We start from the raw sequence: 26,992 nt of genomic DNA, 5'->3' as shown, positions 1-26,992 counted from the left end.
TGGGTTCCCTGAGTCATGGTCCCAGTCTCCTTGGTGGAATGTGAAGCCGGTGTAACAACCCAGTTGAACTCTGGAGAATGTCTGGGATAATTACCGCGTGACTCAGAGCATGCGGAAGGAGACAGGGCCCTTAGAAACGGTCAGATGTCTCATGCAAAGACTCCATCCAGACACGCTGCGGTCCGTGGTCACCAGGAAGGGCCCAGCCCAGCCTCCTCCCCCCACCCCCCCACCCCTTAAATCCCGCCCGGAATGCGTCTGAACATCTCCACTGCGCGTTGATTCTAGATGCCACTTGCAAAGCTGGATTTGGGACTAGCTCGTGTGAAAGGAGAAAGGGTGGACCCTTTTGTCCGATCTGGGCTTCCCCAGTCGGAGGCGGGATTGTTTCGGCCACGCGAAAACAAAGTGAGGAATGAACACTAGCGAGCTAAAAAGGGTTTAAAACAAGATTACGGGTTGTTTATTAGTATTTGCTCCGAGGTGGGAATTAAATGCCGTAAGAGGAACTTTGCTAAGTGACTATTGAGCTGCTGCTGCTGCTGCTGAAGAGTGTGAGTGGCTTTGCCAGCAAGTGGAATAACAGAAGCGACATGTTTGTGCGGCCTTCGTGGCGGTCCGCTCACAGGTCTTCCGACTCTGGGACGGCGGGCTCCTCTGGGGCCTCGGTGGTGATCACTATGGGGATGTTCTCCGATATCCACCCCTTAGGAGTCCTGTTGAAGGACCGTCTGCCAGAAAGCGGGTTGGCGAAGGCCATGAACCTGGAATCTGTTAGAAGTAGTAGCTCAAAATCTGGGACCTTGAATTTCACCATTTTTGATGCTTTTTCAAAACCTCCAAATGGGGTGGCAACTCTGTGGGGAATGAAAAGAAAAAGAATAAATTAATTTCCAAATGTATCTACTGGAACATAGAAAACCAAGTTAATTCATCAGTTTACTGGCGTGTTATGCTGTGTTCTTAGCATGGCTTTCAGTGTTTGACCTCTGAGACAAGCATTTCCATTCAGGGACCACGAATTTGTGCGAAGACCTATTGTTTGTACTCTCAGTTTGGGACTAAACTAATCTCTCCCCGCACCTGGAGATTGTCACTATCATTTCCTGGGTTGTCTTTGCTCACGTTTCCCTGCGTAAGATGTCCACCCCTCCCCCCCCGTCCTCCCCACTCCCCGTCTCCACTCCACCTGCGTGCGTCCTGTGGCCTGTGAGTCCTAACTTCCCAGCGACTAGCCCAGCCCACGCTCCTTGGCCAATTCCTGCAGCACTGGTGGTCCGTGTCAGTCACCCAGGGCTCACGAGAGGGCCTGGGTCGGTGTTACTCTTAGCATTGAACCAGGAGCTGGGTCCTCATGCCGGTGCCCCTGAGCATGGAACCTCAGAAGGACCGCTAGCGATGACAGCAGGACGGGGCACCGTGCACCGGCCGCTGTTTGAAGTGCTGCTCACCGCGGGCCCCTGTTGAAGTGCAGGTGCTCACTGAGACACCAGGGCGTGTCCTGAGCGTCGGCATCTAACCAGTTCCCGTGCGGTGCCTAGTGCCACGGCTTGACCGATTGTCTCATAGACCCTCACAACAACCTTAGGAGCTGGTCCTGTTAACATGCCTATGTCTGGGGTGACACGGAGGCACGCTCTATCACATGACTTGCGCAGAGCCCTGTGAAGTTGTAGACCCGGGACTTCAACCCAGGCCCCCGGAGGCCTGCTTGTCCAGCCACTAGCCCGCGCCACAGCCCTCAGGAGATGCTGTAAGGAGTGTTGGGCCTCCGGGGGTCAGTTTCTAAATGCAGCGCGTGCAGGAACATCCACCCACGGGGGCCGTGTCTGACTGATGTCCAGCCATGCGGCTGTCATGTTCCTGACGCCGCGACCTGGTCACGTCCCACATCTGGTCATTTGATTTAACGAATTGAAGAGTCTTTACCACTCACATTTCATTCTGTGCGTAAGCAAAACCTGTTATTCTTGGGTGTCTAAGATGCCCAAGAGAGTATCTTATCATGTTAGAGATGTACCATTGTATAGAAATAGTTTGTTCATTTGCTGACTCATTCATTTATTCATACAAGAAAGAAGTGATTGCTTAAGATATCTACCCTGCTGTGTGCGAGGAACTCACAGATGAAAAGGCGGTATTATTATTAACTTCAGTGAGTCCACAGGGAAGTTTAGAGTGAGACGTGAGGAAAAGAACAACACATCATAGAATATGGTAGTTAGTCTAAGGCAGTGGTCGGCAAACTCATTAGTCAACAGAGCCAAATAGCAACAGTACAACGATTGAAATTTCTTTTGAGAGCCAAATTTTTTAAACTTAAACTATATAGGTAGGTACATTGTTATTAACTTAATTAGGGTACTCCTAAGGCTTAGGAAGAGCCACACTCAAGGGGCCAAAGAGCCGCACGTGGCTCGCAAGCCGTAGTTTGCCGACCACAGGCCTAAGGAAAGAATATCCTGAATACAGAGTTGCTGAGGGTAAAATGAAACACTTGTGAAGTTCAGAGCCTAGCATCGGGACCAGTTTTGAAATTTGTAGGGCCCAGTACAAAATAAAAACTGGGGGGCCCTTCTTAATAATTGTTAAGACTATCACCCTGGCCGGCATTGCTCAGTGGTTAAAGCATCGGCCTGCAGACCAAAGGATCTTGGGTTCGAGTCCCAGTCAAGGGTGTGTACCTAGATTGCAGGTTTGTTCCCAGCCCCCATCGGGGTGTGTGGGGGGGGAGGCAACAGGTAGATCTCTCACATCAATGTTCTCTTTCTCTCTCCCCCCCCTCCCTTCCTTCCCCACTCTCTCTAAAAAATCAACTGAAAAATATCCTCGGGTGAGGATCAACAACAACAACATTAAGACTATCGAAACAGAGAGAGCAAAGCATCGTGGCAAGCATGGCCCTTCCAGTCGGGGCCACACAACTGCATGGGCTGCTCATGTAACTGGGGATTGTAACCCCCCCCCCCCCACCATTCTTTCGACGTTGTTTCTGCAAATGCTGACTCTGACTGATAAGTAGCTTGTAGATAAACAGCATCTATACTAATAAAAGGGTAATATGCTAATTAGACCAGACATCTTCCGGACATCCTTCCAGACAAAGCCACGGTGGCAGGGGTTGAGACAGAGGTGGTTATGGGCAATCAGGCCGGCAAGGCAGAGCAGTTAGGGGGTGATCAGGCCAGCAGGGAAGGGCAGTTAGGGGTGATCAGGCCAGCAGGAGAGCAGTAAGGGGGTGATCAGGCTGCAGGGGAGAGCAGTTAGGGGCATCAGGCTGGCAGGCAGAGGCGGTTAGGGGTGATCAGGCAGGCAGGCAGGTGAGAAGTTAGGAGTCAGTGGTCCTGGATTGCAAGAGGGATGTCCACAGGGATCGGGCCTAAACTGGCAGTCAGACATTTCCCAAGGGGTCCCAGATTAGAGGGGGTGCAGGCTGGGCTGAGGGACACCCCCACCCCCATGCACAAATTTTGTGCACTGGGCCTCTAGTGTGTGTATAAGAGTCCTAGGAACTAACTTCAGAAGATGCAGACTCTGACCTTCAGTCATCATAGCTCTAGGAGAATTGCTGACCTTCAATTGTAAAACCAGGATATAAGGTAAAACCAGGATATAAGGTAAAACCAGGATGACACACACCAGGCCATCACTTGACCAGTTTCAAGGTCTTTATCAGAGTGGACTGTGCTGATCTGCATGCAGAGAACTTTTCAACACTTTCCCTTGATTTCTTTGCCCTGCGTTCCCTCTCCCTCCTTATAAAAGCCTCTGCCTGCACTGTGGTGTTGAGATGGGCTCTGGACAAGAGATCCCCATCTTCTCAGGTAACCGGCACTTAAATAAACCTGTCTCCTTTTTCTCTGGCCTCTGGGTTTGGTTTTTGTGATGACAGGCAGCCAAACTTACACACATCCATCCTGGGAGTTTAAGAATATATGGTTTCCACTGGATACAAGATGCTGGACTTCACTTCTAGATTTAGGCTGAATCTGGTCAATTAATCTTATGTTTATGAATTCCAGATATAAATTTTACTCATTTATTTTATTTCCTGCATTAAATAGAAGAAGCAGTGTTCCCCAGCCACTGAAATCCAATATCTGGGTTTGGTACTAAGTGTATTACTTTTTCCCTTTTTGTCCAGTTCTGTGTTGTTTTTCCCTCCCAGTTTGTGGGTCATTTTCTTCTCTTGTAAATGAAAACATTCCTTTCCGCTCCATCCCTGGTCTTCCACCTCCTACCTCTGGCCCAGTGAGAGCTGCTGTTTGAAAGGCAGCCTTTTCTTTTCTTTGGCACCACTGAGGCTGTATCCTGTTTGCTGGAATTTTTATTGCTCTAGGCACACAAAGTAGAAAAGTCCCTTCACAGAGATGGTAAACATTCAAAGTGAGACTGCTTGTAGGAAATTTAAGGTCTCTGGAAATAGTTTCAAGTTTTAGTCAAAGATAGTGAAGCAAAATTTTCCACTAAAAGATTTGGACTAGTCTACCAGAGATAACCCTGCGTCCCTATAATTCCCACAGCATTTCTTCAAACATAGATTCGACATAATGTGATTTTACACTTGGTCATCTATGGAGAAAGAAGCTTGTTCCACTCAGATTCACAGTTAATAGATGCTTTCTTATTTACTTTGATCAGTAATGGGATTACATTTGTACTAATTAATAGTGCTGGACTTATACCCCTAATAATTACTGATTATTCTATAAAGTAAAGAATCTTGTAAAATGATTGTATAGAAATATAAGTTATTCAACTAAATACCTAATGTATATGATATATTTAAAGGTACTTAGTCATATAATCATAGACATTTTAAAAAATATTTTTATTGACTTCAGAGAGGAAGGGAGAGGGAGAGATAGAAACATTAATGATGAGAGAGAATCACTGATGGGCTGCCTCCTGCACTCCCCACACTGGGGATCAAGCCCACAGCCCGGACATCTGCTCTGACCAGGAATCAAACCATGACCTCCTGGTTCATAGGTCGACGCTCAACCACTGAGCCACGCCAGCCAGGCAATCATAGACATTTTTTTAAAATATATTTTTACTGATTTCAGAGAGGGAGAGAGAGACAGAAACATCAATGATGAGAGCATATCATTGATCGCCTGCCTCCTGCACACCCCTACTGGGGATCGAGCCTGCAACCCAGGCATGTGTCCTTGGCTGGAAACAAACCTGGAACGCTTCAGTCTGCCTGCTAACACTCTATCCACTGAGCCAAACCAGCTAGGGCAATCATGGACATTTTTCACAGATGAGGAAATTAATACAAGGAGGATTAAACGGCATCGTCGCACGGCTTTTTGAAGCAGAGCTGGAAACCTTCTAGTTCAATTTTCCTCACATCTTGCATGGGTTAATATAGTGTTATTTCAATATCTATATATATAAAAGCCTAACATGCAAAGTGTCCCCGCAGGAGTTCGACCAGGAGACCAGGAGTTCCATTGCTCACTATGACTTGCACTGACTACCAGAGGGTGGCGCGAAATGAAAGAAGTCCCCGGCCGGCAGCCGGGGAAGGGAGGCCCTGGCTGGCAGCAAGACTGGAAGGCCCCAATTGGCCCTGATCACCAGCCAGGCCTAGGGATCCTACCCATGTACTAATTTCGTGCACCGGGCCTCTAGTAGCATGATATTTAAGTAGTATATTCAAAATGAGTGCAAAAATGCACAGTTGTGCTAACTGTAGGCTATTTTGAAGTCATGCTTAGACTAGGGAGCATTTCTCATCGGTCCTATCCCTGCTGAATGCTACAGGACTGCATCTCACCTTCCACACGTCACTGACAATAGCTAGTGATTATGTATAATAAAGTGGGGCCACCAAATAATATTATGTTACTCTTCGCAAAGGACTCTGGGAATATTTAGAAACCTCTCTCTCTTTCTCTCTCTCATTTGTTTTAGCAAAAATGAAAAAAAAAAGTATTAGAATAAAGTCAATATAATAATGTTGAATTATTTAAGAAAAAGAAGGAAAAATGTACTTCTTATTATGTCTTCTTTTTAAAATGTATGATAGGCCCTAGCTGACTTGCCTCAATGGATAGAGCGTCAGCCTACAGACTAAAGGGTCCTAGGTTTAATTCTGGTCAAGAGCATGTACCTCGGTTGTAGGCTCAATCCCTGGCCAGGGTGTGTGTGGGAAGCAACCAATAGATATGCCTCTCTCACATCAATGTTTTTCTCTCTCTCTCTCTCTCTCTCTCTCTCTCTCTCTCTCTCTCTCCTGCCCCCCCCCCACACACCCACCCCATCCCTTCCATTCTTTCTAAAAAATCAATGGAAAAATATCCTTAGGTGACAATTAAGAACAACAACAAAAATAAGTAAATAAATAAAATAAAAGCAGTGTTTCCTAATCTGCTTTGTATAGTTTTTTTTTTTTTTTAAAGTATAATAGTTGTATGAGGAGCTAAATTTCTGGTCAGATTATTTTCTCATAATTTTGAGTTCAGTAAAATAAATCCCATTAACCTACCGCAGGAAAGATACTAACCCAACTTGTACCTGGAAATTATTTTAACCTTTTTTAAATGATTGGAATGTGTTCTGGACTAATTAAAGGAATGGCTTTAATCACCTTCAATTTCTAAAGACCCAGATAACTATTGAGATTATTTTGCCTATGTGATATTTTTAAAATAAAAATTTATTGAAGATACATTTTAAAAAGTATGTAAATCATAAGGTTAACTTGATTAATATTATTTATTTTGTAGTTATGTGTTGCTGGTATATAAAAATGTCATTAACTTTTATATTCACCTTGTACTCTGTGATCTTACTAAATTTACTCATTCTAATTACTAACCTGGAGCTCCTTTTGAATTTCCTGGGGACATAATCATGTCATTTGTGAATAAGGACAGTTTTATTTTTCCTTTTATATAGTTATACCTTTTGTTTATTAAAACAACTTCTTTGTCTGAAACATGCCTGTATGTTTTTATTTTAACTTTTACCTTTCAAGAGTACTGTTACTGGATATAGACTTATAGGCAGGTCATTACCTACACTAATAAAAGAGAAACATGCAAATTAACCATCACCTCACCACTCCGCTACACCCACCAGCCTATCAGAGCGACTATGCCAATTAACCCAACAAAGATGCGGTTAATTTGCATATGCAGGCGCGGAGCGAAGACTGAAGATGACTGAAGATGGCAGCAGCCATGGAGCTGGAGCGAGCAGGAGGCTTGGGCTGCTCCCGGTGATGGAGGAAGCGAAGCTTCCCGCCTGCCCTGTACTCTGCTCAAGGAGTGGCCGGGGGGCATGGGTCACTGGGGGCAACCCAGGCTTCCAGTCTACCCTGGGCTCTGCTGGAGGAGCTGGGGGGAAAAAGGAGGGGCTGGGAGCAGCCGGAGCAGAGAAGCCAAGCCTCGCTGCTGTGGCCAAACCAAAGGCCTGGGTCCTGGGTGCCAGAGGAAAACCAGTGCTGGCAGCCAGGGGAAGGAAGGCCTATTGCGTGCGCGAATCTTCGTGCAACTGACCACTAGTTTATTTCATCATTTTAAAGGCATTATTCCATGAGCTTTAAGATGTTCCCATGGTCTTTGGTTTTCCGCTGATTGGCAGCCCTGTGCCTTTGCGTGTTACCACCACATGGTTGACTGGGTCACATAGTACTTCTTGAATCTGAGGCCTGATGTGTTTTGTCAATTTTGAAAATTCCTGGGCCATGAATTCTTCAGCGATGGCTTCTGCCTTATTCTGTTATTCCCTCCCGAGCCTCTAATCACACCCGTATGCTGGCACCTTCACTGCCAAGTGTGTCTCCTGCTCTTCCCCTGCCGTGGGAACCCGTCGTCTCCTCTGCTCCACTTTGCACACTGTCCACGTCAGTCTCTGAGTCCCTCCCGCTCTGTTCAGTCTGCCGTGAAATCTGTTCCTTCACTTTTAAAAAACATTTCCATCACTGAATATAACACGAGTACAGAAACCTCATAGACAGGCACAGAAGCTGATTCTAAAGCGAGCCGCCTTGCCACCAGCGCCCGTGCAGAGTCCCTACAGGAGCACCGCGTGTCCTGCCAATCAGCCCTCGCCTGCCCAGGGCTCGGCGGTGTTTCGACTTTCAGGACAATAGCAACTTATAAAATGTTTTTAAAAACCTTCTTTCTATGGTACCCTTGCTGGTGTGGCTCAGTGGATAAAGCGTTGGCCTGTGGTCTGAAGGGTCCCAGGTTCGACTCAAATCAAGGGCATGTGCCCAGGTTGTGGGCTGGATCCCCAAGAGGGGGCGTGCAGGAGGCAGCCGATCAGTGATTCTCTCTCCTCATTGATGTTTCTATCTCTCTTTCCCATCTCCCTTTCTCTCCGAAATCAATACAAATATATTAAAAAAACAAGCAACAACAACAAACACCTTTTCTATGGTAATAACCCAAGGGTGCGTGTCTCAGTACAGTGGTTTAGTTTTGCCTGTCTTTCAGAATTCTCTCTTTCAAATCGTTTTTATGCCACACATGTCCCTCTCATCCTTCCCTGCAGTTTATTACTGAAGACACTGGGTTGTGTGTCCCACAGACCGACCTGTACTGATCTCTCTCTCTCTCTCTCTCTCTCTCTCTCTCTCTCTCTCTCTCTCTCAATGTTGGCATTTCTCTGGCCTCTGTATTTCCTGCAGATTTTATATGGGTCCAGTGACTTAGCACTTTGACTTCTCAATTTCAGTTGCCGTATTTCTGTTTTTTGTAGAATTTCCATTTGACCCTTTTTGGAAACCATTCCCAATGGGCTGGGATTCTTCATTTTTGTCGTCTCTTCTCTTGAACATGTTCCTCACAATTACTTTAAAGTGAGTGTCAGATATTCCAGTCTTTTGTGTGTCTGTCTGTGTTGTTTATTGTTTTTCTCTTCACTTGTAGTCATTTGGTCTTGTCTCATGGTCAGGCCTGGTCACTTTGAGTTGGCTGGTGAGCATCCTGTGTGAACATTGTAGAGATCATTTGAGCCTCTCGGTGGTGCTGTCTTGGTCCGTGGCCGGCAGTTTGATTAAAGGAGGTGACCACTATCCAATCCAGGATTGTGTGGATGGCCACAAGCATTTATTTTCATGAACAGTGACAGAGCGCGCATTCACCTGCATTCCAACGGCTAGCCTTCAGAGTCCCAAGAGAAGCCTGGAGTCCCTGGACCCTCCTCCCAGCACCCCCAGGCCCCGGGGGTTTCTATCAGATTTCCCAGACCCTGCAGGGCACAGAGCCAGGCCGCCCCAGGTCGCCCCGCGCCCCATGTCCCGCGATTACCTGTTGAAGCTGCGGTAATCGGGCAGCTCTGCCCTGCCTTCGGGCGTGAGCAGCCTGGGGTACAGTGCCTCGAGGAGCTCTGGATGGTCGCTGACCGCCTGCTCCCATGGCGACTGGTAGGACCTGGGGACGGCTGTGGTGTTGAATCTTTCCGGGGGGACCTCCTTCAGGGGCCCGGAGTAGCCTTCGGGGAAACACAGTGAGGAGGAGTGAGCGCAGAGCCTGGGCGGGACGCCCCCCTGCCATCGCCCCTGCGCGGCATGCAGTCACCCCTGAAGGAGGGCCCTGTCCCCACCTCTCGGAATGAGCAGCCTCGCGTGGTGGACAGGCTACGCCCCCTAAAGGGATTTTCTGAGGATCCCCCACCTCAGGGTGTACTTGTCCATGTAGCTACTCCTTTGATTTTTAAAATTGGGCCCCTGCCCTTTTTGTACTGGGCTCCGCTATCACCGTTCGGGATTGATTTGAAAATACCCATCGAGTGTGGGCTGCGGTCTGGGCTCAGGAGGCAGCAGTGGACACAGTGTCCCTGTCCTGGCTGACGTGTTGGGAGAAATGTAGGAGTTTGTCTCTTCACGTGCTGACTGAGCTGCGCAGGCTTCAGCGCCGGGAGGGCTGTGTCTGCACCCTCTGGGGGAGGCCTGGTCTTCCCAGGCCCATTCGACGTTGTCCCTGACTCTCTGCGGCTGGTCTCACCTCCTCGCCCGCTCCTCTCGCAGGAGCAGACCACGTCTGTGAGCGCCACTTAACCCTCGCAGCAGCTCTGCATAGACTAAACCACTGGCACATGCGCTGAGTGGCCGCTCCAAGCCCTCATGGCAGAGCCCCGCACTCTCCGTCCGCAACCTCTACCTGCCGTGTCCTTCATGCAGGTCTCTCCTCCCCAGCCAGGGCCTGCACCCAGGCCTCCCGAGCCCTGCACCCAGGCCTCCCGGGCCCTGCACCCAGGCCTCCCTGGGCCCTGCACCCAGGCCTCCCTGGGCCCTGCACCCAGGCCTCCCTGGGCCCTGCACCCAGGCCTCCCAGACCCTGCACCCAGGCCTCCCGGGCCCTGCACCCAGGCCTCCCAGACCCTGCACCCAGGCCTCCCGCTGCAGCCTCCTGCTTTTGGTCCCAACGTTCTTTCCCGTCACTAACCATCCTGTCTCCTCTGTCAGACTGCCTGCCCTCCCTTTACGCTGATCAGCCACCACGGGGTAGCTGTGCGGTGCAGTAATTGCATCCTCTGTGCTCCCAGCCGCTGAGAGGAGCCCCTCTCTGTGGGCGTCTTTTCTCGGCTCGCCACCCTCTCCTGCTGTCCCTGGAAGCTCTTCATTCGTACCTGTCATCCTGCCCAGGGCGTTTCCTCTCCACCCTGGCTCTCACAGGGTGACTCCAAGGTTTGAGTTGATCTCCGCGCCCTTCTGTTCCAGCACCTCCTGTACTTCCCAGCCTGGGGACCTCCGGGCCTTTCTAACCCCCCTGTTTTTTTCCGCATGGAACATTTTCAGAAGAACCACTCTCAGCACATGGCATCCCTCGACCCTCGATGCCCAAGGCAGAGCAGTATCCCCAGCCGCCGCGTTCCCACAGGCCGCTGTGATGCCAGCTGCGCTCCTGGAGGAGTTCTAATATAGCGGCTCCCAGACCGTTTCCCTCGGCACCGATTGCAAATGCCGGGAGGGACTCAATGTCGAGGGCTTTCTCCCCCAGAGACCTGGCTGCAGTCACCCCAGGGGTGGCTTACACAGCTCATGCAAGGGATCTGCAGAGAGAACCTGGGGAAACTGCTCTAGAAAATGCCCTTCGTCCTCTGCATTTCCCTCACGCCTGCCCTGGCCAGGCCCTGCCCCTCTGCTGCCTGGCCTTTCCCAGCAGCCTTCATGTTCACCCTTGGTTCCCACCGCCTCCCGGGCACCCTCCACACTGCTGCCCCGGGACCTACGACCAGAAAACTTGACCGTGTCCCTCACTTCCCAGGATGAAAATCTCAGCCCCTCAGCATGGCACACCTGTCCCCACCCCCCTCACCTCTCCAACATCCCCCCTCCGCACCCCCGTGCATCCTCGCCTCCTGGCATGGTCCTCATGTCCGTGCTCCAGACCTGGGCTTTGCCTGAAGCGGGTCCCCCACGCCCCCTCCCCTGCCCTGTGCTCCTGGGCCCGCCCTCGCCCTCCTCACCCACCAGGCCCTGCGGAAGCCTGGGCGTGAGATGACCGCTCTGTGGCCACTGGGACAGACTCGCCTCTGCTGTCTGTCCTTGGTGTGGGATTCAGCGCTCCATTGTCACACACTCCCTCCCCCCCATCTTATTTCCTTTTCCTCCTACAGTTGACCAGAGGTCAGGCGTGCGGAGACCGGACATTTAAAAATTTCATACTTTCTTAAGTTTCTTAAAATCCCACTACTCAACACAGTGTGTGATTTCTGTGTGTTTCCCCTGGTTTGCTTTCACCCAGAGACATAATGGTCCCGTGACTGTAGATCTGGAACCAGACTCGGATGTCATTCTTCATCAGTCACTATTGACACATAGCCGTTCGCAACCTCCGTGTCTTAATTTGTAAAGTGCAGACTGTAGTAAAGTGTCATGGAGTTATTGTGAAATTAAGGAAGACAAATATATGTCATAGCACTCCACGGACTGTACAGATTTATACAAAAAGAGCATCCATACAATTACAAATGACTTAATGTTTAACGTAACAGGTGGTTGCCAGCCAATACAGTGAGCCACCTGAAAGACACGAGGCCGCTGGCGGTCCCTGCAGGCCCCCCCAGGTCTCCGTTTTACATTGACCTCAGACTGACCCACACACCGATGTGCGGTGAGTCTACAAGAGTAGGCCTACAGTTCTTTTTCAGGTGGAAAGTACAATAATTAATAAACAAGAACACAAGGATAAGCTCTGTGTTGCTTGTACTCACTGGTGTAAACCTGCCTTTGCCCGTTTTGACCATAATGAGACTAGCGGTCCCACTCTGATACCATTTACTAAGGATCCACGTGACCTGAGCCACACATTTCAATGCACAGCAACCTTATGGTTCTATCTGTAAGGCGCCGAGTTACCTGGTGCAATGTTTTCTGGATTCGGGGGGCTCCTCGGGTCCGGGGTGTTGGGAGGAGTGAAGGGGGCTTGCTGTGACCCCCCTTCTGAGGGGCTTCCGTCCAGTTTCCCATTCTGCATGGCCAGGTTGTGCTGTATTGGTCAAAAGCAAACTCGGCTGAAAACTCAGAAATATCAGACAGGCCCACAGGAATGTCACTTGTGCTGGCCTCCTCCACACATTCGGGGTTTAGCTGCCATGGTGCTTCATTGTCTCACGGGGCGTGGCTAGGTTGCATGGTCTTGGCTGAGCTTTGCCTGAAGTCAACCCAAGGTCTGTCTTAGGATGACAGTCCACTTCATCACCGCTCTCTGAGCCTCACTGTCCAGGTGCTGTGTCAAGGGCTTTGTATCAGTCATTCCATTCAGTCACCACATCCCTATGAGGTGACTATGATTCCTTCTTAAGTCTTTACTAATCGAACACAGAGCATCCTGGTCAAACACTGGGCTTCGTCATTGTCACATTGCTACTCTATTTATAGCTGGGATTTAATTAGATTCTCTAATACATCTTGTCTTGAAATTTAATCTGATATCTGAACAATAGTCCCGTGTAACAAAAAGAAATTGCCCTTTAAGTTGAATAAATTTGTAGACGGAAGAACTTGGGATTTCTAGAAAATAAAATGCTTCAAAGATGTTTGTCTTCTAAGTTTTAGGTGAATTTGTTTATTATTACAACTCAGGATTTATTCTATGGCAATAATAAAGCACTTTAAAAAGTAGCCAATTTGCATTTTAACAGAGAAAGTAGAATTGCAATTGGTTATGTCCTCAGAAGTATGGCTAGACCTTATCTCTATAATAAAGCATTTTTACTTACATATGGGAAATATGTGTGTTTTTTAAAAAGCCAATCTATATAAGGAGTGTATAAAGTCAAATTATCTTTTAAATTTAGAAAGAAAAATTCAGTATGAGCATATCAAATAAAGACCAATTATGACTTTATTTTGGTGTGACATAAGCAGAAAATATTTTAATGCTTATTTATCTCTGTAGTTACTTATAAGGTGATGTGGCAAAGTACAGTTTTACATTTTAATACTTACTTACCTTTATAGAAATATGAGGATAAAAGACTACTTTGTCCTAAAAATCCAAATATTTACCAAAATGAAAGGCCATAAATTAAGGGCCCCACCTGAGGTTTCTATAATGTGTGCCAAATACATAGTAAAAGTTATTTTTTGAGCAAAATGAACACATATTCAGAATCCCAGTGTATTTAGCTTGGTGTTATTTCAGAATTACTTTTTATGGTGCACGTTCCCCTCCCCCAACATGATTTCAGATGCTAGGGATTCACCAAGCCCCTCCTCACTAAAGGCAGAGGTAGTTTAGCTGTGAAATGGGGTCGTTTTGCTGAATATCTCTGCAGTGGTTTATCGAGGAGAGTTTTAATCGCCACGAACCACGCTTCTGCTGTGCTCCCCCTGGAAGGCTCCTCTCCTTCACTGCCTCCCTTCCTGCCTGCCTGCGTGTGAGGCGGAGCCAGAGCACGGAGACGACCCGTGTACCAGCCGCGGTCTTCAGCTCTGGTTGAGGATGCGCGTCCTGTGGCCGCTCTGCATGTGGGAGCAGGTGCGTGGCTCACCGTGGCCAGTTCCTGAGCAGCGGAGGGAGCCCCACACTGCACCTACAGTTCCCATTTTTAAAATGATACTTCCTCTTTGAGCAAATGGCATTGAGCACCAGGGAGTATGTTTGTTTACTGGCTTTATTTGTTTTTCATTTTTAAATATATTTTTGTTGTTGATAGTATTACAGAGGTCTCCCATTTCCTCCCCCCTTTTCCTGCTTCCTCCCAACCCCTACCACCCCCCACATCTTCCCCACCCTATGGCCCGTGTCCATGGATATGCATATCTATATATATATATATAAAAAGCCAGCAACCAGAAGGGCCATAACGACCGTAACGACCAGTCACTATGATGCTCACTGTGGCCAGTGAACTGGCCTGATCAGGGGGTGAGGCTGGCCAGCCAACCTCGTGGCCCCTCCCCCCTGCTGGCCTGCCCCTGATCGGACTCACCCACCCCAATCAAGAGCAGGGCCTGCTGGCCAAACATCCCCTTCCTTCCCCCCCGCCGGCCCACCCCTGATCACCCCCCCACCCCAATAGGGGTTGGGGCCACCCGGCCAATTACCCATGGCCCCTACCCCAGGCCACTGGCCCTCATTGGCAACCCCCCCACCCCAATTGGGGGTGGGGCCTGCCAGCCAATCGCCTGTGGCCCCTTCCCCCAGCTGGCCTGGCCCTGGTTGGCCTATTGGGTCAGGCTGGCCAGCTGGCCAACCTCCCACCATCTCCTCGTCCCGACAGGCCCAGCCCCAATCTGCCCCGATTGGGGGTGGGCCAGCCAGACCCCACCCATGCACGAATTCATGCACTGGGCCTCTAGTAAGTATACAACAGTGGTTCTCAACCAACCTAATGCTGCGACCCTTTAATACAGTTCGTCATGTTGTGGTGACCCCCAACCATAAAATTATTTTCGTTGCTACTTCATAACTGTAATTTTGCTACTGTTATGAATCATCATGTAAATATCTGATATGCAGGATGTATTTTCATTGTTACAAGTTGAACATAATTAAAGCATAGTGATGAATCACAAAAACAGTATGTAATTATATATGTGTTTTCCGATGGTCTTAGGTGACCCCTGTGAAAGGGTCATTGGACCCCCAAAGGGGTCGCGACCCACAGGTTGAGAACCGCTGGCATACAGGTTCTTTGGTTTATCTCTTCTGGTCACCCCAACCCCACTTCGAGGTATGTCAGTCTGTCCCATGCCTCCCTACTTCACATCTTATTTTATTGTTTACTAGCTTCTAATTTAGGAAAACTTTTGTCCAAGGAGTTTTGTCCTCGCTGGCTCTGTGGTTAAGAGGCACAGCCCGCCCTACATCATGCGGAGTCAGTGCTTGGGGACCCGCGTGTCTGCAGCTCCCCGGCTCCTCCCCCTGCTCTGCAGAGCGCGCTGTGTGCCCGGGAGGGTCCCACCCACCGACCAGCCTGATCAGACCACCACCCTCCCCCGCTGCTGGCAGGACAGGCAGGCTTCAGTGCCACGTCCACAGCCCAGTCCACAGCTCACCATGTCCCTGCCGAACCCCACACTCAGCCGCACACAGCATTCCCCTGTCCCCCCAGGACCATTCAGGGGGAGAACGTGCGGAGAGCGCTTGCTTGGGCACCTGGGAACCCGCCCGCCAGGAGGAACGGCGCCCATTCGTGTGCCCTCCCCACGACCAAGCTTTACGTACATTGATCTGCGCCCTGGATTCGTACTGGAAGTTCTCGAACGTGTACTTGTCGGAGCGTCGCTGGCGCATCTTGAAGAGCCGGGCACCGCGGTTGCCCAGGTGGGACAGCTCCTCCAGCATGATGTCGCGGGGCACGCTCACCTTCTTGCCCAGGTCCATGCCGTCCGCGCCTGGAAAACGACACCCACATGCATCTCAGGGGCTTCCCCAAACTCCGTCCTCGTGGCCTGCCGTCTGCAGGCCTGGGGCCTGGGATGCAGGCTCCCCTCAGCCGCCCCGCCTACCCTGACCTCCCTCCGTGCCAACCACGTAGTCATGGATACGGTGCTGATTCTTTCTAACCCTCGTGTCATCTCTAAAGTGGGGCTCACACACCCACCGCGTAGGGCTGATAGCAGGACTGAGCGCAAGGCTGCAGACGGAGTACTTCGCATGGCACTTGGCTCGCAGAAAGGGGATGGACGTGGGCTGTCATTGCTGGTGGTGGAATGCAGTCTCCCCATACTCAGTGTTTCAGCAGCGCTGCTTGGCGTCCTCTAATGAGCTCCGTGTTGCTCCCCACTGTTTTATGGATCCGTCTGAGTCGTCCCTGCTACTGGAGTGCCAACCCTTCCATCTGTGCCACCCCATTTCCCTGTCTCTGTCAAAACTCTATTCATTCTGAGCCCAGCCCTGAGGTGCCCAGCCCTGAGGCCCCATCCCCAAGTCACCAGCACCAAGGCCCCAGCCCCAAGTCACCAGCCCCAAGGCCCCAGCTCCAAGTTACCCTGCCCCAGCCCCAAGGCCCCAACCCCAAGGCCCCAACCCCAAGGCCCCAGCCCCAAGGCCCCAACCTCAAGGCCCCAGCCCCAAGGCCCCAACCCCAAGGCCCCAACCCCAAGTCACCAGCCCCAAGGCCCCAGCCCCAAGGCCCCAACCCCAAGGCCCCAACCCCAAGTCACCAGCCCCAAGGCCCCAGCCCCAAGGCCCCAACCCCAAGGCCCCAACCCCAAGTCACCAGCCCCAAGGCCCCAGCCCCAAGGCCCCAACCCCAAGGCCCCAGCCCCAAGGCCCCAACCCCAAGGCCCCAACCCCAAGGCCCCAGCCCCAAGGCCCCAACCCCAAGTCACCAGCCCCAAGGCCCCAGCCCCAAGGCCCCAACCCCAAGGCCCCAGCCCCAAGGCCCCAACCCCAAGGCCCCAACCCCAAGTCACCAGCCCCAAGGCCCCAACCCCAAGGCCCCAGCCCCAAGGCCCCAACCCCAAGGCCCCAACCCCAAGTCACCAGCCCCAAGGCCCCAGCCCCAAGGCCCCAGCCCCAAGGCCCCAACCCCAAGGCCCCAACCCCAAGGCCCCAGCCCCAAGGCCCCAACCCCAAGGCCCCAACCCCAAGGCCCCAGCCCCAAGGCCCCAACCCCAAGTCACCAGCCCCAAGGCCCCAACCCCAAGGCCCCAGCCCCAAGGCCCCAACCCCAAGGCCCCAACCCCAAGTCACCAGCCCCAAGGCCCCAACCCCAAGGCCCCAGCCCCAAGGCCCCAACCCCAAGGCCCCAACCCCAAGTCACCAGCCCCAAGGCCCCAGCCCCAAGGCCCCAACCCCAAGGCCCCAACCCCAAGACCCCAGACCCAAGGCCCTAGACCCAAGGCCCCAGCCACAAGGCCCCAGCCACAAGGCCCCAGCCCCAAGGCCCCAGCCACAAGGCCCCAACCCCAAGGCCCCAGCCACAAGGCCCCAGCCCCATGGCCCCAGCCCCAAGGCCCCAACCCCAAGGCCCCAGACCCAAGGCCCTAGACCCAAGGCCCCAGCCACAAGGCCCCAGCCACAAGGCTTTCAGAGCTAAAAGGCTTCACTGGAGAATTCTCTGCCTGAAAGCGGAAGGAGAGGGAACACTTCCCAATTCGTTGTTAAGCTAACACGACCCTGACACCCAAACCCAACAAGGAGGACACACAGAAAGCCGCAGACCAATGTCCCTCACGCCAACAGAAGCAAAGGTCCTTCGCAAAGTGTTAGCAAGTGGAACTCAGCAACATGTGGACATAATTCCACACGAGCCAGTGGGGTTATTCCACGGATGCGAGACTGGTTCCGTAGTCAGATGTCAATCCCTACCTTCCACCATCTATTGTAGGAAAATCACATGACCGTGCCTTTGGGCTCTAGGGCTAGGCAGAATGTTGTTCGAGCTGACAGCAAAAGCACAGTCCACCAGAGAAAAGACTCTGAGACATGGGGCTTTATCAAAATTATAAACTTTTATTCTGAGAAGGATTCTGTTAAAGGATGAAAAAGAAGCAAGCTACAATCTAGGAAACAATATTTGAAAAACACATGCTGTCTGTGTTGGACAGTGGGTAGAATAGAGTGAAGAATCTCAGAACTCACAGTAAAAAGGCAAACCATCCAATTAGAGCAGCGGTTCTCAACCTGTGGGTCGCGACCCCTTTGGTGGTCGCCTAAGACCATCCTGCAGATCAGATACTTACATGACGATTCATCACAGTAGCAACACGACAGTGATGAGGTAGCCACGAAAATAATCTTATGGTTGGGTCACAACATGAGGAACTGTATTTAAAGGGCCAGAAGGTTGAGAACCCCTGAATGAGAGCAATGAGCGCGCGGGCAAGAGAAAGGAAGACATCTACCCGGGAGAGACAGGCAGGTGCCATAGCACGTGAGCAGCTCGTCAAAGGCCTTGTTCACGTCACAGTTAAAACGCAGGGAGACGTCACCGCACAGGCCTCCGAGGGCGGGAGTGGGGACTAGAGCCGCACCTCGTGCTGGGAGGGCGCCGGGCGCGTCGGGAAACTCGTCCCTCGCGCCCCGCGGCCAGGACGGATAATGGTGCAGCCACTTTGGAAAGTAACGGAGTGGGTTCTGTCCAAAGCCCGACACAGAACGACCAGGGTTCGGGGCATTCACCCCAGTGAAGTGACACTCCTGTTTACACAGAAACCTGTATACAAATGGTCACACCAGCTTTACTCTTAATAAAAGCAAAACAAAACAGAAACAGGAAAAACCTAGATGTACTTCAATAGGTAAATGGCTAAAAACACTGGGCCATCCATACCGCGACAGGCCGCAATAAAAAGGGACAAGCTATCGGGACATGCGACACCTGGGTATATGGCCAGAGAGTTGCATGGAGTGAAAAAGGCCAGCCCAGAGGCCTCTACTGTATGATCCCACTCACATCGCATTATAGGGAAGGGAAGGAAGGGAGGGGAGGGGAGGGGAGGGGAGGGGAGGGGAGGGGAGGGGAGCAAAAGAAAAGAATACACACACACACACATACACACACACACACACACACACACACACACACGGTGAGCGGAGCCGAGTAGTGGTGGGCAGGAGTCTTAACCACCTCAGGGTCAGGTCTGCCTGTGGTGTAGGACTCTCCTTTATGAGACGTTATCTTTGTGGGGGTTGCAGGGAGTGCTGGGGAAGGTCCACGGGGCAGCTCTGAGTTATTTCTCACGTTAGCATGTGAAACTACAGTTACCTCAAAATAAAAGTTTAATGAAGAGCCATCCAGCCACGAAAAGACCCGGATGACTGATGTGTGCGGCTGCGTGAAAGGGGCCAGTGGGCGAAGGCGCACGCTCCCCGGAGCCACGGGTCGGCTCTCAGGGACGCGGGAGCCAGCAGAGAAACTCCGTGAGCACAGCCGTTGTCACAATGAAGTTACATAAAGTTGATCACTAGAAAAACTAAATTAAAAACAAAGCTATAAAGACTCAGAAGGATCTCTTTCTACATCTTCTACTACTTTGTGCTGTTACTGTGCGCTTGAGGTACTTATAACTCCTGTATCCGTTAGGTGGAAACTGTACCATGTCCTGGTACTGCACATCTCTTCCCAGGTCGGCATGCAGTGACCCTGATGGTACTGAAATGGGCCGTGGAGGGAGTATTTATACCAAAGGCATACCCCCCGCCCCCACACCCACCAAAAAAAAAGAACCAGTGGTTAAGTACTTCCTAGCATACTCCTAAACACAGGCAATGTATTTTGCATACACAAACAACAAAAGACATAAAGTAAGTTCTCCAAGGTTTTCTTCCCCTCCCTTCCCTTCCAATACTTAAATCTCTGACGTGTCCATCAGGGTCCAGACTGCCTGCGAGCGGAGAGTCGAATGTATGGACTCTCACTGCCTAAACCAGGGGTGGGCAAACTTTTTGACTCGAGGGCCACAATGGGTTCTTAAACTGGACCGGAGGGCCGGAACAAAAGCATGGATGGAGTGTTTGTGTGAACTAATATAAATTCAAAGTAAACATCATTACATAAAAGGGTACAGTCTTTTATTTCAATAGTTTTATTCATTTCAAACGGGCCGGATCCGGCCCGCGGGCCGTAGTTTGCCCACGGCTGGCCTAAACGCTCAGCTTGAACAAGGCTGCCAGCTGGGCACAGGGCGTCCACTTCAGCTGTTCCCTGCCCTTTGCCACAAACCCCTGCAGGGTCTTAGCCGCCTGTGTGAGCTGGATGCCTGGTAAATGATACAGCGCGGTCAGGGTACACATCCTTGACCTGATGGATTAGTAGGTTGTCTCTGTGACATTAGGTCATCCAATGAAAATAATATCGCTGGGCGTACTTTCCTACTGATGTCATTGGCACCGATGCAGAATTCTCTGTTTATTCTTTAATCGTTTGATGGGACTTCATCTATTATAGTTTACTGTTCCTTCAAGCAAATCAGGGATTATCTTTGAATAACTATGTAATTGTGAAAGGATAGATAGCAACATATAACTTTAGGGTCTTGACCATAATCAAATCAATTTCTACCAAAAAATCCACAATTTTTAATCTACTAGAAATACTAAATAATTGTTACCAGTGCTCTTTCTCAGTAATGACCTCAAATGTACAATCTTCTTGTAGTTAAGACTTAAAATCTTACATAAACATTTCATACTGTGGAGCCACACTGCTCTGAATGCTGGGAACCAAAAGGAAAATCATGTTTTATTGGGAGAATAGGAGTCATCAGTGAAAATGTGATCAGCTCCTTTTTCAAACCTTACTTCAATGTGTCGTCTTCGATGTGTAGACACCGGGCTTAAATTCCTCCAAGAGGAAACATTCTTTTCTTTTTCATATTAGTTTTACAGATTAATATTCTGAAATTAAGTTAACAGCGATTTGTGTGTGCCCAAGAAGTGCTGTGTTTTAAATTTGAAATTGTGATCCTGCCAAAGTGACAAATTTAAGATCAGCAAGTGAATTCCATTCACCCCTTGTAAAGGTGCCCACTTACAAATAATGGGAGCAAGAGAAAAAGGTACTTTACAGGCGTTTCCCATGATGCCTGGCAGCTGCGCTGCCGGTGGAGGGGGCACACCTCTGAGGGGGCCACCTGAATGCCCAGCTGCAGGGGGGCCCGGGGCTCACTGAGGAGCCTGACTGAGGCCACAAGACTTCCTCTGCCCCCGACAGGACTGCCTGCGGGTGGCCCATGTGGATTGAATATGACCCCATGAAATGTACATTGTTGCCCAGTACAGTGTGTTATATAAAAAACTAGAGGCCCAGTGCATGAAATTTGTGCATGGGGAGGGGGTGGTCCCTGAGCCTGGCCTGTACTTTCTTCAATCCAGGACCCCTCAAGGGATGTTCGACTGCTGGTTTAGGCCCAATCCTGCATCAGGCCTAAACCGGCAGTCGGACATCCCTCTTGCAATTCCGGACTGCTGGCTCCTAACTGCTCACCTGCCTGCCTGATCGCCCCTAACCACTTCTGCCTGCCTGCCTGATCACCCCTAATGGCTCCCCTGCCAGCCTGATCACCTCTAACTGCTCTCTCCTGCCGTCCTGATCACCCCTAACTGCTCTCCCCTGCTGGCCTGATCACCCTTAACCCCTCTGCCTGCCTGCCTGATTTCCCCTAACCACCTCTGCTCGGCTCCACCACCATGGCTTTGTCCAGAAGGACATCCAGAAGGACAGCTGGAAGATGTCAGGTCTATCTGGCCTAATTAGCATATTACCCTTTTATTAGTATAGATAATAGTACAGACTGTGATTTTGCATAATGCCTACAATTGATTAAAAGTTTATCAATAATTTTCTCTATACTAAAAAGTTGATATTGAAATACACGTGGAACTTTTTTGATTTTCCTATTTTATATCTCTTTGCCTTGATTTGAGTGCTAAGCAATAAAGTTCTCAAAAATGTTAAGAAAAATATTATCTCCTAATAGCTGTGTAAAGCTATAAACATTGAAGAAATGATATTACCAAGGTATTACATGACACAGATTGAATTCCACAAGCAGAATCATTTAGTGCTGCTGTTCATAGCATGGGCACCGAAGACACTGGGTAAGGAATCGTCTGGCTTCACTTAAACACTTGCCAGAAGCTACACTGATTTTCAAAATAAAACATCTTTTTTGGGGGGTTATGAGAAATGTTAAACCAAAGAAAACTAACAGACTTGTACACTCAGGCATTAGGCTAAGTTATTTTTCTGCCCTGGGCTTTCTGATCTGTGGCCTTCAAGGCCTTCCTGCTGTGCTTGTGTTAATAATGATGACTTGATCAACTACAGTGTAAGATCTGCTTAGACAGGAAAAGGGCCTTCGCACAGTCTTCCATCTGAAATTCAGATGCTGTGCTCCGTGCGTTTCAAAGCGCCCTGCAGTCCGTGTCAACATTGGCATCGCCTTGGTTACTGGTGGAGAAACGTCAAACACGATGTTTGCTTCGGCACACGGCTCCGTAAACAGTGACAGGAACCGAGCATTCGACGTGTCAGCACGCCCAGCCTCCTCATTTTCGGGCGAGGACTCTGATGTGTGGTCTGGACCCCAGGGCTCCTGGGACCCTATTGACCGCAGCACCCCATGTGGACTAGGCCTCCCGCATGCACAAGCCAAGCCCTTTTCCTGAAATCTCAGCGGTCTGCCCAGTCCTCTTCCGCATGCTAGGAAAGCAGCTCACAGGTTGTGAGGGGAGAAGAACAAAACCGAAAAACATACCAAGAGGAAAGAAAAAACAACAAACAAGCCCTTGCAGAGCCCGAGTGAGGGAACCGGAGGCGGCAGAACAGCCTCGGTGGTGGGCCCCCCTGCTTCTGAAGCTGTCGGCAATGTCTGTGCCTACCATCAGGGACATGGGCCCCCACCTCTCGGGGCTGTTTTACTTCCAGTCCCTGCTACTTCCGGACAGCAGCCAGGGGTGCTCTGCGCCTCTCCCTCCATCCCGTCCCCCCTTCTCTCTCTGTCAGCGACCTCTGGCCCTCCCCCCCCCCCCCCCCCCCCCGCTCTGTCCTCGATCTTCAAGTCCCAGCAGAGGTGCTGACAGGGGAAGGTGGTGATCGCTGCAGAACAGGCCACAGCTAGCTCGTGCGCACACGCTGGCCAGGCCCTTGGGCGGTTCTGTGTGTCTCAGAGCCGCACTTGGACGGGAGCAACATGGCTCTGACACTGTGTATGTCAACATAACGCGGGCGGCTGCTCCGTGGGCTCGCTGCTGCTATGCTGACGGCGACCCCAGGACACAGTGTACCTGGGCAGGGACACCCTTGTTAGTTATCCGCTGGGCGTGCGGTGTCTTCACGTCCGCGTCCGGATGCGGTTTGGCACCAGGCACAGCGGGCGCACAAGGACACAGTTCGGGGTATGGCTAGCAGCGGCCTCTTACTCGAGTCTGTCTGGTTTCTCGTGGTTCGGTCCATGTGAAAAGCATGCCTCAGTAGTTCTTTGAAGATATTTCTCCTTCAGGAGGGTGAAGGCTCAGATGTAGACCTCTGGGTTTTTTATTTTCACCTTTTCCCACTGCTGATCTCAGAGGCGCCCCTGCTAGGTCTCCCCCACAACGAGAACTGGACCGAACCGCCACCTCCTGCTTAGAAGGGGCTCGTGTAGCGGCCCCGCGATCACCTTCCATTCTCCCTCAGGCTCCGTGATTGGTGCAAAGGGATGTAAAAAATATGTGACGATAATTCTACAGAAAGAGCCGTTTTTATAAGGCCGGTCCGGTCCCCTGTGACTGGTTGGCCTTGTCATTGGCAGGGAAACGGTCGCATGCTTTGTCTAGCGTCACCCGCTCTGGGCTGCTGGGCAGTGCTTGGAAGTCTGCACGGTCGTGCCCAGAACAGATCCTCTGCCGTCCGGGCCTCAATGCCGCTTCCCTAAACAATGACACCCCCTGATCTCCAGGTCCCGGAGACCACGCCCGGGGGAGCCAGAGCGGTGGCTGACGCTGCTCCTACGCACAGAGCTGCTCTGCGTGCGGGACTCAGGGAGACGAGACGGTGAGGGTCCCCGCTAGCTGGCACCCGGGAGCCCCGAACAAGGGCAGAGCCTGTGACTCCACTACGGGGTGGGACTCCCCGTGACCCGGAGGGGGGCTTCGGGGACCAGCGTGGCCTGGGGCTGAGACGGTACTGTTGAGGGTTTCTCCCCTTAAGATAGAATTGTACTTTTTAAATATTTTATAAACACCAAAGTTACGCTATAAAAATAACATATTCTTACCCTTGCAGGTCTATGTCTGGACTGACGGAGTGGGGCCCACATAAGATTTAGACTGGGTTCCTGAAATGGGTCCACTGACATACGACTATGATGCAACGAGAAAATGATCACGCAGCTCAGGTCTAGTTTTAAGGTAAACAATTTCGCCTCAAACTCGAGTGACCATCGGATTTTTGCCGCATCGATCGGGTAAAAACCATGTCGCGTAAACTCCCCGAGGCAGGGAACACGCGAAGGAAGCCTGCACGCGTGTCTGGGGACTTCGGGGCGGTTTCAGTTCTGGAATCCGAGTCCGAATCCTCCTCACTCTCTCCCGAGCTGGTTGGACATCGTGGAGCATGGCACGGAGCTGGGGCCGTGGGCCCACTGCGTCTCCCAGGAAACAGGAAAGGATCAACCACAGGACCTGCTCCTGCCTGCGCCGTCGGAGAATCGGACACCATCTCCCCGGCTCCCTCCTCTCCCTCAGGGAAGGTGAGTGACCACGCTGCTCCCGGCCCCACCGCCCTCAGACCTCAGGCTCGGGTCTCGGGGTCATTCAGGGCGAAGGTCAGGCTCTCATCCAGGAGCCGCGGAGCCTCCAGCAGAAACCACATGTCTGTCGGGAATGGCTCAGATCAGCCCTGAAGGGGCCCGGCTCTCTCTCCTCAACATCACGTCCCTTCGCCCAGGAACAAAACCAGTTTCTTTAAGACAGTCAGCCTCCGGAGTCACCTGCTGGGACTTGACGGGAAGGAGAGCGTGGACAGCCCCTGGCCCCTCATTCCTCCTGAAAATGGTTTTGAATCATAGGCTCTGAGATGACTAGAGCTTTGCCTGTTCCCAGGAACCGTGAATAAAACATTTCCAACACAAAACATCTCGCTGAGTTAATGACTCAAGGTGGTGACTGGGCTCAGGGTTAAAGAGATTCACAATGACTGTGAATTCCCACTTCACATCTTCTGTTGTTGTTGTTTAAAGAAGGGAAGATAGAGCCTACTTTGAATGATTTGTGGGCCCCACGGAGAGTAAATCAAGGTTTCCCAGGGGGAGGGTGGGGGAATGAACAATGAGACAACTGGGAGGCCGGCCCAGGAGGAAGGGAGAGTCGGAGGCTGGTGCTGCTCAGGGGCCAGCCCCGCAGAATGCACATCAGCTGTCAGCTGGCTCATTCCTGCCCAGCAGCTGTTCCTCTGGAAATAGCTTCCAGATGAGACGAGGACTACAAAAGGCTTAGTGACCAAGGCGGCTCCACCCCGCGCCGCTGCCCCGGGCACGCTGAGAGCGCACAGTCGGCCACAGGCTAGGGAACACGCCAGGGGGTCCCCCTTAGTGCTGAGCTACGTCCACGCCACACAAGGCTCAGGGCACCGTGTCCCTCACTATGTCCACGCCACACGGGGCTCAGGGTACCGTGTCCCTCACTATGTCCATGCCACACGGGCACAGGGCACCGTGTCCCTCACTATGTCCACGCCACACGGGCACAGGGCACCGTGTCCCTCACTATGTCCACACCACACGGGCACAGGGCACCGTGTCCCTCACTATGTCCACGCCTCACGGGCACAGGGCACCGTGTCCCTCACTGTGTCCACGCCACACGGGCTCAGGGCACCGTGTCCCTCACTATGTCCACGCCACACGGGCTCAGGGCACCGTGTCCCTCACTATGTCCACGCCACACGGGACACAGGGCACCGTGTCCCTCACTATGTCCACGCCACACGGGGCTCAGGGTACCGTGTCCCTCACTATGTCCACGCCACACGGGGCTCAGGGCACCGTGTCCCTCACTATGTCCACGCCACACGGGACACAGGGCACCGTGTCCCTCACTATGTCCACGCCACACGGGGCTCAGGGTACCGTGTCCCTCACTATGTCCACGCCACACGGGGCTCAGGGCACCGTGTCCTTCACTATGTCCACGCCACACGGGACACAGGGCACCGTGTCCCTCACTATGTCCACGCCACACGGGGCTCAGGGTACCGTGTCCCTCACTATGTCCACGCCACACGGGGCTCAGGGCACCGTGTCCCTCACTATGTCCACGCCACACGGGACACAGGGCACCGTGTCCCTCACTGTGTCCACGCCACACGGGGCTCAGGATACCGTGTCTGTGGATTTCCTTCATGATGGCGGCGGCCTGCTGCTTCCTCTGCCTCACCATGGAGCTGTGTGACAGCATCGCCTGTTCCCTGTGGAAACAAACGTGTTGCAGCAGCGGAGGGCTCCCTGGGGGTGTCGTGTCATCGTCCCTTTAGAGCGGGTCTCTGTCCCTCGGGAGGAACTGCCTCTGCTCTCGCCGAAGGCTTTGCCTGCGCCTCCCCCGCCGGCACCACAGCCTGTGGCCCTGGACAGCCGCGTCACAGTGGACAGAGGGGACACGGGGCTCGGTCTTGTCTCTGCGCAAGGACCCCCAGGCGGTGGGGATAGGGACAGAGCTGCCCTCCCCTCCCGCTCTCCCGGCTCATGTTCCTCTGTCCCTGTGTCCCTGCTGCCCCCTCCCCGGCATCCCAGCCCCTCTCGGCCGCAGACTGCAGAGTGAGGACAGGATGCAGCTCAGGCCGCACGCTTCAGGGGACGGTTTAAAATTGGCATCGACAGCTGTCCTTTAGGGTGAAGAAGGCTCATTTGTGAGTCACAGTCCTGAGCCTGTGGCCACTGAGGGAGAACACACAGGAGGCGGCGCACTCACCTTGCCCTTGGCCGCGCTTCCCAGCAGGACGGCCGGTGGAGGGGAGGCCTGGATGGCGGGGCAGGGGTGCTCCTGGGCCGAGGGTCTACCCCTGAGCCCACGATGGCATGGTCCTCGCTCGGCTCCGGGGACTGCGTCTTGCTGAAGAGCCTGGCATCCGCTGACATCAGCCACTATAT

General features: G+C 52.0%; 1 protein-coding gene across 3 annotated transcripts; it reads right to left on the bottom strand.

Annotated features, from left to right (window-relative positions):
* Positions 1–440: 440 nt before the first annotated feature.
* Positions 441–26,969, bottom strand: MYOZ2 (myozenin 2). 3 transcript variants are annotated; one of them, XM_059695570.1, is made up of 6 exons: positions 26,814–26,969; positions 26,223–26,313; positions 15,642–15,803; positions 12,326–12,455; positions 9,273–9,456; positions 441–857 (listed from the first exon to the last, which is right to left on the bottom strand). In XM_059695570.1, exons 2-6 carry the CDS (start codon positions 26,301–26,303, stop codon positions 623–625), a joined length of 792 nt encoding a protein of 263 aa, XP_059551553.1. In that variant the 5' UTR covers positions 26,304–26,313; positions 26,814–26,969; the 3' UTR covers positions 441–622. The 3 variants fall into 3 exon arrangements, with proteins under 3 accessions (XP_059551553.1, XP_059551552.1, XP_059551554.1); XM_059695569.1 differs by having other exon boundaries at positions 15,642–15,811; positions 26,228–26,313; XM_059695571.1 differs by lacking the exon at positions 26,223–26,313 and having other exon boundaries at positions 15,642–15,811.
* Positions 26,970–26,992: the final 23 nt, after the last annotated feature.

The sequence above is a fragment of the Myotis daubentonii genome, chromosome 5 (assembly GCF_963259705.1).
Source record: "Myotis daubentonii chromosome 5, mMyoDau2.1, whole genome shotgun sequence".
Lineage (NCBI taxonomy): Eukaryota > Metazoa > Chordata > Mammalia > Chiroptera > Vespertilionidae > Myotis > Myotis daubentonii.
Note: the sequence above shows the minus strand (reverse complement) of the source record. Positions and strands in the feature narration are given on the sequence as shown.